This window comes from Erythranthe guttata, chromosome 10 (genome assembly GCF_056151865.1).
Source record: "Erythranthe guttata isolate IM_541 chromosome 10, IM_541, whole genome shotgun sequence".
In the NCBI taxonomy this organism is placed as follows: Eukaryota; Viridiplantae; Streptophyta; class Magnoliopsida; order Lamiales; family Phrymaceae; genus Erythranthe; species Erythranthe guttata.
The window spans coordinates 16935329-16950924 of NC_142542.1; the positions used below are offsets into that span (position 1 = coordinate 16935329).

Consider the following 15596-nt stretch of genomic DNA (forward strand, 5'->3'; position numbering starts at 1 on the left):
TAATCATAATACTAAGTAACACTAATACTAATACTTATATTCTAATGCTAATATTAATCCTAATATACTAATATTATTACTAATATTAATTTGCTAATGTTAATATTAATATACAAATGCTAATACTAATACTAATACTAAGATATAATACTAATATTAATATACTAATACTAACTAATATACTAATACTAATATACTAATACTAATACTAATACTAATACTAATACTAATATACTAATACTAATACTAATACTAATATACTAATACTAATACTAATATACCAATACCAATACTAATATGTACCAATACCAATATCAATACCAATACCAATACCAATATCAATACCAATACCAATACCAATACCAATACCAATACCAATACCAATACCAATATCAATACCAATACCAATACCAATACCAATACAATTATCAATACCAATATATACCAATACCAATACCAATACCAATACCAATACCAATACCAATACCAATACCAATACCAATATCAATACAAATTCAATTCCAATAACATTACAAATACTAATACCAATATAAATAAAAATACTAATGTCAATACCAATACCAATACCATTATCAATATCATTATCAATACCATTATCAATACCATTATCATTATCATTATCATTACCATTACTATGACCATTACCATTACTATTACCATTACCATTACTATTACCATTACCATTATCATTACTGTTACCATTGCCATTACCATCACCAATACTAATATCATTAGCATTACCATTACCATTATCATTACCATTACCATTACCAATACTAACATCAATATCAGGATCAATATCAATATTATAGGACCAATATCAATATTGATACCAATATCAATCATTACCATTACCATTACCTTTACAATTACCATTACCATTACCATTACTAATACTAATAGTAATATACTAATATTAAGACTAATATGATAATAATACTATAACTATAAGTAATTCTAATGATAATCCTAATCATAATAATAACATTAATCATAATCCTAACAACAATACTAATACTAACCCTAATTGTAATCCTAATACTAAGTTCAATCATAATTTTGATCCTAATCATAATCCTAATCCTAATGGTAATGCAAATATTAATTCTAATATTAATTCTAATTATAATCCTAATTCTAATATTAATATGAATCATATATGCTAATGCTAACACTAATTTTAATACTCTTCCTAATATGCTAATGCTAAGGGCAATGCTAATGTTAATGCTAATTTTCAATAATAATTCTAATCATAATGCTAATACTAATATGGAGCATAATCATAATGCTAATATTCATACTAATATGCATATTGATATTCATACTAATATTAATTGTAATATGCTAACGGTAATGCTAATGCTAATGATAATCTTAATCCTAATGCTAATACAAATATTAGTATTAATAATAATACTAAACTAATACTTATATGCTAATTCTAATGTCAATACTAATGCTAATCCTAATATACTAATGCTAATGTTAATTCTAATATACTAATTCTAATCTTAATATACTAATGCTAATTATAATTCTAATTCTACTGCTTCTGCTTATGGTAATGCTACTACTAATACTGATGCAACTCACATAATGATACTAATATAATTATGACCGAAAATGAAGGGTAAATAAAAAGTAATTATATGGAAATTATTAAACAAAAAATCATTACAAAAACAATAATAAACCATCTACCAATTATTACCAATAATAGAATTTTCTACCCCTTTAGATTTTGGAATAATCTAAGAAACTATAAAAAAGTATAGTTGAAAACATTATTGATTTAGTTTGATGGGAGTAATTTGAATTAAGATTATGAGGAGTAATTAAAATTAGGCCATAAAGCTATCCAAAATTTTAGTAATTAATTTCATATATAAAAACGAATTGCATAAAATTAGGGGATATGTATCCAACTAATAAAAATTTATAGCGATGAAACATACGTAGTGCCAAAAGTTGAAAAATGCGTACTAAAAAAAGTTTTACTTGATGTTTTAATATTTTATTTAAATTAAGCTTGAAAGTGGATCTAATTTTATAAAATATCGGACCCTACAACTATAAATCCCATTTCAATAAAAAACATTAAAATTTAAAAGAAACGTGAGAAATATTAATGATATGTATTTGGATCGAGTGCATGTTGAGGAAAAAAAATGGAACAAAAGAAGGTGGAGGTTCGAGTGCTGAAAATTACATATAATTATTAACACTGAAAGACAATTACATATGATACTTGAAGTAGATCATCATATGAAGTAGTTGGATCAAGTGCTGCAAATTATATATAAATATTAAAACGGAAACATAATTGGATATGATAATATGAAGTAGTTGGATCGAGTGTTGAAAATCACATTGTAGTGGGAGATTATATAGCATGAATTATTACGTAATTTTGGAAATATTTTAAAATTTCAAAATTTGAATTCGAAAATAAGTGACAATCTAAAATTTTGAAATCATTGATTATATAATGAAATGATTTGATTTGATTTGAATTGATTTGGAAATAGTTAATCATGACAGTTAATAAATATGTACTAAGTTAATTTGAAAATAATTAATTTTGATTGACAACTAATTGAGCCACCTAATCCGAGAAAAGTTAAGCCATACAAAAAGACATAATTTATATTATTTTATGATGCATATAATATAGGAAAAAAATATAGTTATGAAAAAATGTAAAAATTGTCATTATTTGATATATACACATAATTTGGAACAAAAAATAAAAAAACAAATTTGATTTAAATGAATCATATCTTAAAATAGAGATCATTGAATATATATATATATATATATATATATATATATATATATATATATATATATATAATATTATTATTTTGTTTTTTGAAAAAGAATAATACTCATATGGAAATCTTATCTATTGCAAAAAAGAAAGAATATTTTTTATTGTACATTATTGTATTTTATTAATATATGATTATATTTTATGAAATGAAATAATAACAATATTTATAAGTTGTATTTTAAAAAAATATAATTTATTGAATGCATATCCCGATATTCTTTAATTACGAAAATTAAAAAAATATATTTATATTTAATTATTAAAATTAGTCGATTATTACAATGAAAAAAAAATCGTAAAATTTATTTGAATATTCACAAAAGATGGACGTTCAAACGAATATATTTGAATATTCTTAATGTTAATGTAGTAATTTATTGAAAAAAATTAAGATTGAAACATAAAATAGAAAATTATAATGAATGTAAAATATGTAAACTATAGAAAATAAAATAAAACTCCAAAATTACACTAATGAAGCAAAAGTAAATAAATTTTTTGACTTTATTATTTACAAAAAAAATTAAAATTAAAAGATGGTACATGTCAATTGTTGTGAAACTTGTACATAGAACAACATTGTCCAATCCTCTTTTCAAAATCAAAGAAAATTAAAAAAAATCTTTGATTTCCACGTTTCCACATGCAATACATGATTCAGTGTTGATTTCTTTCATTTCTGTTTGACAAAACAATAATCGATTTTTGGATAATGATAAATATATAAGTCAATTAAATTAAAAAACTAAATACAAACTTTTACATAAAAAAATAAATAAATGAAATTACAAAAATTATATGCAAACCGTAACATTGTAGCACATAGGACATAAGTTGGATTCGTAAACAACATGTGCAAGAAATACATAAAGAAAAAGTATTAGCATAGTTATGCAGTTAAATAAAAATATTAAACGGATTTAAACCATCTAAATTAAATTATAATACGATAAATGCATGAAATCAATTGAAAAAAAATTACAAAATAAAACCAAAAGGAGAAAACGAAAAACGAAAAACGAAAAACGAAAAACAAAAACAACTCAAATGGAATGGGTGAAGAAGAATAGTGTAGGGTGAAATAAATAGATGGGGGTTTATATAGTTTTGATAAGTATATAGTAATTAGGAAATTTTTTGAATTCAAATTTTAAATTCCAAATCACATGATTATAGGTGGGAATAAAAAGGTTAGAAATCAAATCAATTCAATTCGGATGATTTGATTTCTATTGGTTAGGAATTAATTTTAAAATATTAAACAATATTGATGGTTATTAAATATTTTCATTAAACTAACAATATCAATAAATATAATCATCTTAAATAGGTAAGAAATCAAATTTCATATCATAAAATGTATATATTCTGATTTTAGAAAAATTTAAAATAAATAAAACATACATGTTTCTTTTTGGGTCCTTTTTTTTGTATTTTAATAATAAAATTATAAATTCATAATATATTATTAATATGTTATTTTGAAATCGAATTTTAATACATTATTAAACAATATTAGTATATTTTTTAATATTTTTTTTATTGAATGGATATTCGAATATTCCAGAATATTGGAAAAAAAACTGTATTTCTTTATTTTAATATTTGAATATTAAAAAAATGTTTTTTTTTTCTGAAAATTATTTGAATATTCGTAAAAAAATTGAGTGTACTGAATTTTTTTTAAAAAGACTACCAAGAAATATATTTTGAAATACTGGAAATGTAAATAAGATTTTTTTATTTCGAATTTATAAAATATTAATTTTGGAAATAATATATATACACGTGGTAATTGTTAAAATGAGTGTATAAATGTTAAATAGGAAATAACTTAAATACATACCATAATAAAATTGACAACTCACCAATTGAAGAATCCACCTCATCAATTGAACTCCAACTAAGCAATTTTGACAAATGACATCATCATTTGCCACATGTCAATCATTGAGGGCATAGATCCTCTTTTTATATTATATATAGATTCGTAAAAAAATTGAGTGTACTGAATTTTTTTTAAAAAAGACTACCAAGAAATATATTTTGAAATACTGGAAATGTAAATAAGATTTTTTTATTTCGAATTTATAAAATATTAATTTTGGAAATAATATATATACACGTGGTAATTGTTAAAATGAGTGTATAAATGTTAAATAGGAAATAACTTAAATACATACCATAATAAAATTGAGAACTCACCAATTGAAGAATCCACCTCATCAATTGAACTCCAACTAAGCAATTTTGACAAATGACATCATCATTTGCCACATGTCAATCATTGAGGGCATAGATCCTCTTTTTATATTATATATAGATTTCCAAATATCTCTATTCCAAATATTAACTAAAACAAATAAATTAATTTATAACAAAAATATACAATTTATTTTACAAACTCATACTCTAAAAACGCCACCGCAGCCCCACCACCGCCTATTATTCGGGAACTGCGACGCCTATGACTCGCGAACTGCAAATAGCAAACTGAAAAATTAGATTTTATATTATTCAATTGCAAACAACAAAATACCTATGATTTTGCCAAATGCAAACAGCAAACTGAAAAAACAAAATCCATAATTTGTATTACTGAATTACAAACAAAAAATTACCCATGACTTCGCCAAATGCAAACAGCAAACTGAAGAAAAACATTCAGCAAAACTTGCATTATTGAATTGCAAGCAATAAACTACCTATGACTTGGCCAAATGCAAACAACAAACTGAAAAAAAAAATAAAAAAAAAATCAGCATCATTAAAAACATCAACCAAAAAATTGTTTATGGAACAATTTGCAAACAACAAAAACATTAAACATAATGTTTGTAAAATGTAACTTAAGACATACCTTGCAAATTGCAAATCAGAGGAATCGAATCTCAACATCAAACGCAATTTTTCAGAGAACAAACGAAGTTAAACCAACCTGCAAACGAAAATTGCTAACAACAAAAACGATGGGAAGGTTCTACATACGAGAGACACAATATGAATTTTGGCTATGATTTTGGATTTCTGAATTTTTGTTGTCTTCTTTAATTCTTCCACCAAAAAATCATCTCATAATCTAAAAAAATTCCTATTTTTTTCCTTCTCTATAATATTTCTTTATCAAAAAAGTAAACAAAAAGAAAAAGAAAAAAAAAAAAACAGAGAAGCTCGAGAGAGGGAGAAAGGCGTGAGACACAGATGAGAGAAAGAGATGAGAGATTAAATATAGGGTGAGAGAAACGAGAGATTGGAGAGAGAAAATATATGAGATTTTTTTTTTTTATTAATTGAGGGTGATTATGTCTATACACTAATTATTTTATTTATATTATTTTTTTGAGTCAAAGGACCTATGCCTATATTCATCTAGCAACTAGGATTTGTACCTATATAAGTCCAAAATAAGAGGTGTCTAGCAAATTTCCCCATGTAATTATTATATGGGATTATTTTAGAGATCTCCCAGATATAGAAATTATATATAACTAATTAACCACCAAGCGAATTACACCCTTGTGCAAATCCCCTATTTTATGATAATAATTTGACACTCCGTGACCACTTTAAAATACCTAAAATGCCCTTTTAAAATAAGTTTTAAACCCTAGTCAACTCACAGTCAGCTCTCTTTTCCTCTCTCAACTCCCAGATTCAAATCCCGTCCTCATAGGTCTCCAACCGACGATGTTGCTTCCCGAAAGTCATAACTCTCTCTCCGATGGTCGAAATTCGATGGTTCAACTACCGTTAGATTCCTCCCGTCGAGCTCTTTAAAGATTTCATAAAATTTCTCTGGATCTGTTTCTGCTATTGTTTTACAGTCGGCGCGTATTTCGACGACGGTGGATCTTGCCAGATGTGTAATTTGTGTTCCGGCTATCGAAATTTGATGAGTTACCCACCGTTGGATTCATCTCGTCGAGATCTATATTTTGGTGGAAATTTCGTTCCTTTTTTTATTGTCATATATATTTCTATAATTATTTTCACTTGTGAGCGCGAAACCTTGGGTGGTTAGCGGTGACTAGGGTTTTGGTAGGAGGCCCTTGGGGTGAGGAGTCATTGGCGGTTTGGTAAAAAAATTGTAGCTATGGCCTCTCTTTCTCTATCTCTCGATGTCTTTTTGTCTATTTTCAATTTTTTTATGTTTCTTCATTTTTTGTTGATTTGCTCTAAATTTTTTTTTTTTTTGTTTAGATTTTGCAATTTCAGCTTAATAGAAGCCATTGATACTCTCTTTAAATGTGTCAAAAAATTTGGTTGAAGTTTCATTTGTTTCAAGTTACAGTGTTCTAGAGACTGTATACGTTACTGTACATTATTATACATTACTAGTTACATATAGTTATATGTAGTAATATATGCATATATTTGTGTGTTTTGATTTGTATTTATTGGTTATGAGGTGATTTATAATATAAATATTAAAATTATGAATTTTTGTTGTTGGGGTTTATGAATTTTTTTTGTATAAGCCAATATTCGTGTGTGTACATAATCGGTCGACTAAAAATTTAGAGTAAAAAGAAAGAACATAACTACGAATGACTATAATTTAATACAACTACATGTAGTTATTTTCAATACGGTAAACATATCAATTTAATTTAAAAAAAAATAATAAAATAAACAAATAGGTTTTAATTTTTTTTTTAAATAAATAAATAGATCAACAAAAAGGCTAAATGCATGACCAGCAATGCTGAATACAGTTTAGGTAAAAATTGCATACAAGGGCAGTATAGTACTTTCTCCTCTCTAAGAGGGTATGCCTAAGGATTATTTCCACTTTGGTTCATCCTTAGTTTATCTTATATCATAGGTTAATAGAAGAAAAAAAATTCGATCTCCGCCAAATCCAATTCAAAAATTTATGATTTCAGAACAACTTTTTTTAATCCCAATCGAACTTTCTCGATATTGAACCGAAACTAATTTCACCTTCTTTGAAATTGTACGGAAATGGCAATTCCGATCTTACCCGTCCGATCGCAACTCCTAATCGTGAACCTATTCGAAAAAAAATCAAATAAATCCAATTACTACATATCAATAAAATTAGGGTACCCAAAATACCCCTATAGCAATTAATTCCGTGCTCAAAGAATCAAAATCCCCAATTGTAAGTATGCTCATAAATTTCATGTTTCCCGCTCAACTTCCCCCCCTCCCTGAATATTCCACCTCACCCTTTTTCCAACTCAGCCTCACCTCACACCACCAAACACCACCACCGCCACCCCCTCCCCCCCACCCCACCCCACCCCCCCACCCCACCCATAAATGCAGATACGGTCTGTAACGTAACCCCCCCCCCCCCCCCCCCCCCTGTGTTTTCTCCGCACTCTGCTTTTTCTTTTTTTTTTTCTGTAATAACAAGGTGAAAAAATGCCATGCCTCAGCTCAGCAGCTTCAGGATTACCGGACCTCAGCTCCGAATTCAAGCCCGTTCTTTTCGAAACCCAATTGAACCCGAAAATTAACCCGGGTTTCGTCCAAGAACCCGACCCGGATGCGTGTGAATTGGAGCCCCAATTTATGGAGCCCAGCGGCGACGGCGGCAGACCAGATGAATTCGGAGCAATTGGAATGAATCCGGGACCGGGACCCGACCCGGAGAAGGATTTGGGCTATTTGGACCAAACGGAGCTCCGATTGACTGAGGTTAACGGCGGCGGCGGTGGTGATGGAATTGAAAGGGCGAAGGCATGCAGAGTGAAGGGGCCCACCACCACCTCAAAACTTGTCCTGGAAGGGTCTCATATGAGAATTGAGGAAGGGGTTTCTGAATTCAATTGTTCCTTGCCCTTTCTCGTTGGAGCTCCGAAATCGGTATCAATTTACCACTACCATTCTTTTTTTTGTAGTTCAATTTATTTTTTTTGGTTTTTCGTTTTCGATAGAATTGAATTGTGTGCGTTTGAAAATTCATAAGAATTCGTGTTTTTATGCGATTCTTGATTTTGCTATTTGAGGTTGAGGTTGCAGATTATGTTTAAATGATTTTTAGATTTTTTTTTTCTGGATTGTGTATCTATAGGCTATAGACTATTTTTCGGTTATCAATAAAGCCCGATTTGCAGTTTTTGTTTTGGTGTCAAATTTACTGCTTCGATTGTCGATTATTAAGGATGTTTTGGAGTTTTCGATGCATCTATAATGTCTGATTCTGTGGTTGTTTACGTGGCTTATAAAAAGCATAAATGTGATCGGAAAAAAAGATTCCATTCCCGTGTAGCACGATTCTACTGAAAATCCAGTAGGAGCTGACGGAAGCTTCCTAAGTGAAAATTTGATAGCATAACTGGTAAATCTCGTTAGTTAGTTAGACAACGGAAGTATTAAATTCATATTCCCTTTTCTCCCGGAATGTTCGGTGTACTTTTTCCGATTCCTTGTATTTGTTAAATGCCCAATGAAATTCTTTTCTTTTTTGGTAGATTGTTATCATGTTCGAAAGCATTTTTCAATAAGGCTATTTTGAAAGAAAGAAAAACGAAAAGGTTATTTTAGGAACTGGCTTAAGCTGGCAATCTCTACGTTGAGTTGATTTTTTTTGTTTGAGGTTTGATTATTTTGAACACTTCGCTTTCAATCTCAGGTCCAATGCGGTGTTTGCCAAAATACGGTCTATCCCGAACAGAGTGTACTGTGCACTGTTCGTGGTTGCCGGGGTGTTTTTCACCTGACGTGTGCAAAAGAAAGTCTTGGTTTGTCATCTTCAAAGCAATTTAAGTGCCCTCAACATGTAAGTTGTTCTATTGTTAGAATCATTCTTTACGATTATTGATTGTTGCTTTGGAGTTTTTAACTGAAGAAGGCTTACATATATAGCATCTTTTTTTTTTTTTTTCCCCGTGAACAGGCGTGCTTTTTGTGCGAGAAAAAGAATCATTTGTGGAGATGCATAAGATGCCCGATAGCATGTCATGACAAATGCGCTCCGTTTCCGGAGAATGTGATCAATTTTCCCGATCGACCAGGTGAAGCTATTTGTTGGAGGCATGATGCTGATTGGCGTCTCGACAAGGTTCTTTTTCTCTTCCTCTTTTTTTTTTTTTTTTTTTTTTTTTTTTTTTATATATATCTTTTTTGGATGTTGATTAAAGTTTCCTTGTTTACAAAAATTGCTAACTAGTTCATCCGTAAGAGGTTTATCCCAATATTAAGGTAATAAATGTTCGAAAATTAAAGTAATTTAATGTGTTTTCTGTAAGCAACTGATTATTATTCTTTTTTTTTTTAAATAATTATTTTCGTTTTATAGATATAGTAAAATGCAAATATTTCAATCAGTGTATCATACAAGCTTTTGGTTGTGTATATATGCATTCTATAGGAGGAGTTCTCCGAATTAACTAATGTCGCATTTTGGATTGAGTCATTCGACATTGAATTTCAAATCCGTGACTCTCATTTGAAGTTAATTTTTGGGCAATCGTTTGGATTTCAAATCATTCCCATTTGGAGTCATATCCATAATATAGTCTTGTTGAGTTTAGGCTCGAGGTCATATAAATTTATTTGATCTTGAGCCCTCCAAATAAGTCGAGAGCTCGACTCAAACTCTTTATTTTGGTGTACATGAAAGATAATTATATTTCCGCTCGGCCTAATATTGGAAAATATGGAAATTATTTTCGGAAACATCGGTTATGGAGGTGAAAGTCGAGAGGCGTGAAACAAAATTGTTCATGGTTAATCAACACTCGACCTATTATTAACCATCGTTAGAAAATTGGATATTACTCCACCTAATCAAACTTCCTTATACGACATGCTAAATGTAAGTTTTATTTCACTTCACTTCACTTCACTTCTTCGTCCAAGATCTTGAGCATCTTTACATTTCCTCACGGACTTAATTTCTCCATGTTTTATATATGTGTCCTTGTATGGACTAATGATTAAACTAATATTATATTCCAAAAGCTTAGGCAATGTTTGGTACCGTTTTCATTTTCTTTTCTCTATTTCCCCTAAACGAATTCATGTTTGTTAAGCTTTTCAAAAGATTTCATCAAAACAATTCCAAAAGTTTCTCTCTCCTTCAAACATGATTTGACTGCTACCGAAAAAAAATGTCTTCACTAAAACACAAACAAATATCGCTTTATTATTCAAATTCTTCTTCTATACATTTTTTCCAACACATTTAGACATGATAACACTGTCTCCTCCCAAAATGTAAACATTCATTCTTAAATTCTTCTCCCAACTTTCCCCAAATGAAATGAAAATAAGCCCAAAATCGCTTCTAAACATTGCCTTAGTTGTTTATTATTCATTTTTCATGTTTTGATTAACTTGTTGATCTTTTGTTCGAGTATGGGTTGGCGGATAAGTAGTCATCATGTGTTATAACTTTTCGGGATCGTTTAATTATGGTTGCTTTTGTAGAAAACTTCTAGTTTTAAGTCATTTTACGTTTTTGAACTTTTCTTGAACGCATTGATTATAGTTTTAGTAAATCTCGATTTGCACAACCGGCATTTTCTTAGAGCTATTCTAGTAAATAGATTGATCCATGCACACGGGGTGGGGACCCAAATGTGAGACTCAAATACCAAGGGCCGCCCTTAGTACACTTCTAATTGGACCTTCCATGCTGATAGTATCCGTGGTCAACTCAAAATACCAATCGATGAATTAATTATTATTAATTTATTGAATCTGGAATACTTAGTTAGATTGTATAAGATACTCAAGAATCGTAATATCTAATCATAATGTTGAATTATTGCAATAGTATGAATATTTAATATCTTTTGAATGGTCTAGAAGATAATAATAAAATTGATATATTAAGTGCACCATGTAGGACCACCGCTAAGTTTACGTGCATGCATGCACGTCACTCACATGCACGCACGCACTCGTAACACAAACACACATGCAGATTAATTCTAGCTGAAAGCTTGCTACTTGGTAAAGTAATCGGAAAGCTTAAACATGGTGATCTATATTGATCGATAATTGTATGATTGATTTCAATCAGCGCGATTTTTCGGGCTCACAGATATGTATAGTTTGTAAAATCAGGTTACTGTCCAATAGGCTGCATTTTACATTGCATATGGTGGTCGGTCATCGCTATAAAATCTGATTTGCTTATAGATTCGACTATTTCATGCAAGATGAGCTTAATGACGATTAACTTATAATTATGGATTTCGTAACCCATTGATTATTATTATCGCATATGCTATTAGCTTTATTCAGACATTCTACTGAATATGTCGGTTGACAACTTTTTTTTTCTTCTTCTATGCAGTGTGACGTTTCGGCAAACAGCATTAAGGTTAGATTTTGATTATATATATATATATATATATATATATATATATATATATTACATATAGGTGAGACAAAGTAATGCTTCAAAAGAGTTTCTAGATTACTTTCGTAACGAATTTGAACTCTGAAGTGTTGACACGACTTTCACCTCTGATTACGTAATTTATTTATTTTGGTTATTAAATATCACCAATTAATGTTTTTAATGAATTTTCAGGACATATTCTCTCTCTTGCCTCTCCCGTACGACGAGGAAGAGTTCAAAATCGACATTAACTGGAAAGACCAGACAGAATCTAAGGTGGAGCCACACCCGTACGTTCACATCAAGCGTAGTATCCTTTGAATATTTGATACGTCAATTCCGAAAAAAATTATAGCTTTGAAAAGAAAGTAGCTACTATTTAAAACTTCTGTCATGCTAAACGAGTTTTAACTGTAATGTGTATAAATAACTACCTTTTTTATTACAACCTTAACTCCAATTAGACGTGTACCTCGTCAAGAGAAAGCGTAGTAACGTCGATGCTGATATCGGGTGCACGAACTGTACCTCTACAGAATGCAACGATGGTTGTGTATGCAGGTATTATATTATATATTACTTTTTATCAAAGGTATACGAATTTAGCTACGTTGATTTGCTTTTGCTATTGGTTTCGTTTTTTAAATGTAACAGGGTTCAGTGTATCAGCTGTTCAAAAGCTTGCCGTTGCTCGAAAAATTGTGCGAATCGACCCTTTCAGAAAATGAAAAAGATCCGTATTGTCAAGGTAAAATTATGTTCGATTATTATGTTTGTGAAATATAGTCCTTCCTTTTTGTATGGTGATTTTCAGACACTGTATGGCGATTTTTCAGACAGAAAGCTGTGGTTGGGGTGTAGTTTCTGCTGAACCAATCAGCAAAGGAGATTTTATCGTAGAATATGTCGGAGAAGGTAATCCTGCATGATCGATAAATTAATACTTGATAAATTAATAACCTCGATTTAATAATAGCTTCTTCTGGTCCCGACTTGGTAAAAAAATATTAGTTCGATAATTTAATATTTATCAAATTAATAAAATTTTGTTAGTGCCAACTGTATTAATTTATAGAGGTTTAACTGTACTCTCTTTGTTTTTGTTACATTTATTAAAAGATAATGCGACTAGTTTTCTTGTAAGAACAGTTGCTTGAAAGGATAATTAATAGCACGTAATTGATAAAGATCGCTGGTAGTTAACTGACTAAAGTCGTAATTATATATATTCTTTCACTGGTTTTGAATTTTATATAGGTACTTATAAAAATTTAATAATTGAAATGCATACATACATGTTTATATAATTATGATTAAGATGTTCTAAATCATGTTTAAATCATTAACTTAGTGTATCTTCTACACGATTACATTGAAATTCGAGTTTTTTATCGATGTGATATTTTGCAAGTCTAATTAGTTGCATTTTTTTCGTATTACAGTAATTGATGATGTCATGTGTGAAAGAAGGCTGTGGGATATGAAAGATCAAGATGCTAAGAACTTCTACATGTGCGAAATTAATAAAGATTTTGTGATCGACGCAACGTTTAAGGGAAACGCTTCGCGGTTTCTTAATCACAGTTGTGCCCCTAATTGTAAACTCGAGAAATGGTTAGTATATTTTATGATTTCTTATTCATGTTTTTTTTTTTTTAATTAAAGAAGATTGTCTTCTGGCCAATTGTGAGCTCTTAATCGGGAAAATTACAGTTTTCATCCCTTAAGTTTGCACTGATTTCATATTTGATCCCCATGTTCACAAAATAACACATTTGGTACCTCATGGTTTGATAATTTAACACTTTCGGCCCTTTTCGTCAATTTACCGTTAGTCTGTCTTAACAGACAGTGATGGGGCACATACGTGATTCCGTTAGTACTAACGGAGTATTGACGGAAATGAGTAAAAATGTTGAATTTCTGAAACGTGAGGGACCAAATGTGTTTTTTGTGAACATGAGGGACCAAATGTGAAATCGATGCAAACTTGAGGGATGGAAACTGTATCTTTCCCGCTCTTAATCCGATACTTTTGCTGGAAATTATATTTAAAACTTCAAAAGTGTTAAGCTGGTGAACATATAGTTCGTTTCTTCGTCGCTTTGTGAAATGAATTTATTTTGATATTGAAGTAACAAAAGATTCTGACTATAATAAAATCGATAGGCAGGTTGAAGGGGAGACGCGTGTGGGCGTCTTTGCATCTAAAGCCATTGAGGTTGGAGAACCATTGACCTACGATTATCGGTATGCAATATGAAGCATTGATTTCCCGGTTTTTTTTTTTTTTTTTTTTTTTTTTTTTTTATATATAATAATTATTATTATTATTATTTCAGAAATTGCTATGGTTTATTAACTGTCATTAAAACTCCGGTTCAATTATATCACAATGTTCGAGAAAAAATAAATCACGCATGCTTGTTTGTCGTCTATGGCTGTGCAACAACTTACTTGAATGTTTCAAATGTTCGTTTTTTTTTGGGACGGCAACTAAATTATTACGCGTTTGCAGATTTATACAATTCGGGCCGGAAGTTGAGTGTCGGTGTGGAGCTGCAAACTGTAACAGGTATCTCGGAACGAAAAGGAAGATTATTTTTGGACCAAAATCGAAAAGGAAGATGGAGGTATTGGAGTTTTCATGGGGTCCTAAAAGACAAAGGACTTCTAAAAGAGTGGTGGGGATTATTCTAAATTGATTTTAATTATTGGAAAATTTAAATTTAATAATTAATTAATGGAAAATCTCTTTAATGGTTTGTATATTGATTGATGTTGTTTGTTGTGAGTGAACACATTAATTATAGCAAGATGTGAATGAACTACAGTTTAATTGTTATTACAATTGAAGAAAAAGTTTTTTTTTTTTTTTTTTTTTGAGTTATAATAGATTGGGGTACCTCATTTTGCCCTTTGTAAATCTTGCATGTAATGTTGTTTTTTATTTTTATTTATATTATAATAAAAAAATTACAAAATAAATAATGAAATATATATAATTATATATATGTATATTTAATATGTTTTTTTATATTATTATTATTATTATTATTATTATTATTATTATTATTATTATTATTATTATTATTATTATTATTATTATTATTATTATTATTTGTTATTATTATTATTATAATATTTTATATTGTTATATATTTTCTAATAAAAATAATATATAAAAAATAAAAAGAAATTGAAAAAGCAGGCTCACGATTTCTTTTTCTTTATAATATACCACATTGCTGAAATTTTAATTATTTATTTATTGTGAAATCAAAAACCCATTGCGCCATGTGATTTTAGTAATAAGAAAATAACTATTTTATTCATGAACATATTATATAAGAGGAATTTGAAATTAATAAATTCAGTGACAGAAATTCACCAATTCCATAAGATTGCCTCATT

At 29.3% G+C, this 15596-nt stretch overlaps 1 protein-coding gene across 1 annotated transcript; it reads left to right on the forward strand.

The window, feature by feature from the left end:
- Nucleotides 1-8076: 8076 nt before the first annotated feature.
- Nucleotides 8077-15057, forward strand: SDG4 (SET domain group 4). The gene is made up of 11 exons (XM_088824267.1): nucleotides 8077-8692; nucleotides 9462-9608; nucleotides 9726-9890; nucleotides 12135-12161; nucleotides 12375-12492; nucleotides 12647-12743; nucleotides 12837-12930; nucleotides 13019-13097; nucleotides 13625-13796; nucleotides 14352-14432; nucleotides 14701-15057. The coding sequence occupies exons 1-11, from the start codon at nucleotides 8249-8251 to the stop codon at nucleotides 14885-14887; spliced, it is 1611 nt and encodes a 536-aa protein (XP_088680393.1). The 5' UTR covers nucleotides 8077-8248; the 3' UTR covers nucleotides 14888-15057.
- Nucleotides 15058-15596: the final 539 nt, after the last annotated feature.

Bases quoted from the DNA above. Each gene is read 5' to 3' on its own strand.
- SDG4 (XM_088824267.1), top strand. From the start codon at position 8,249: ATGCCATGCCTCAGCTCAGCAGCTTCAGGATTACCGGACCTCAGCTCC. The intron at 9,609-9,725 runs GTAAGTTGTTCT...CCCCGTGAACAG, and splicing joins AATTTAAGTGCCCTCAACAT to GCGTGCTTTTTGTGCGAGAA. The intron at 14,433-14,700 runs GTATGCAATATG...ACGCGTTTGCAG, and splicing joins CCATTGACCTACGATTATCG to ATTTATACAATTCGGGCCGG.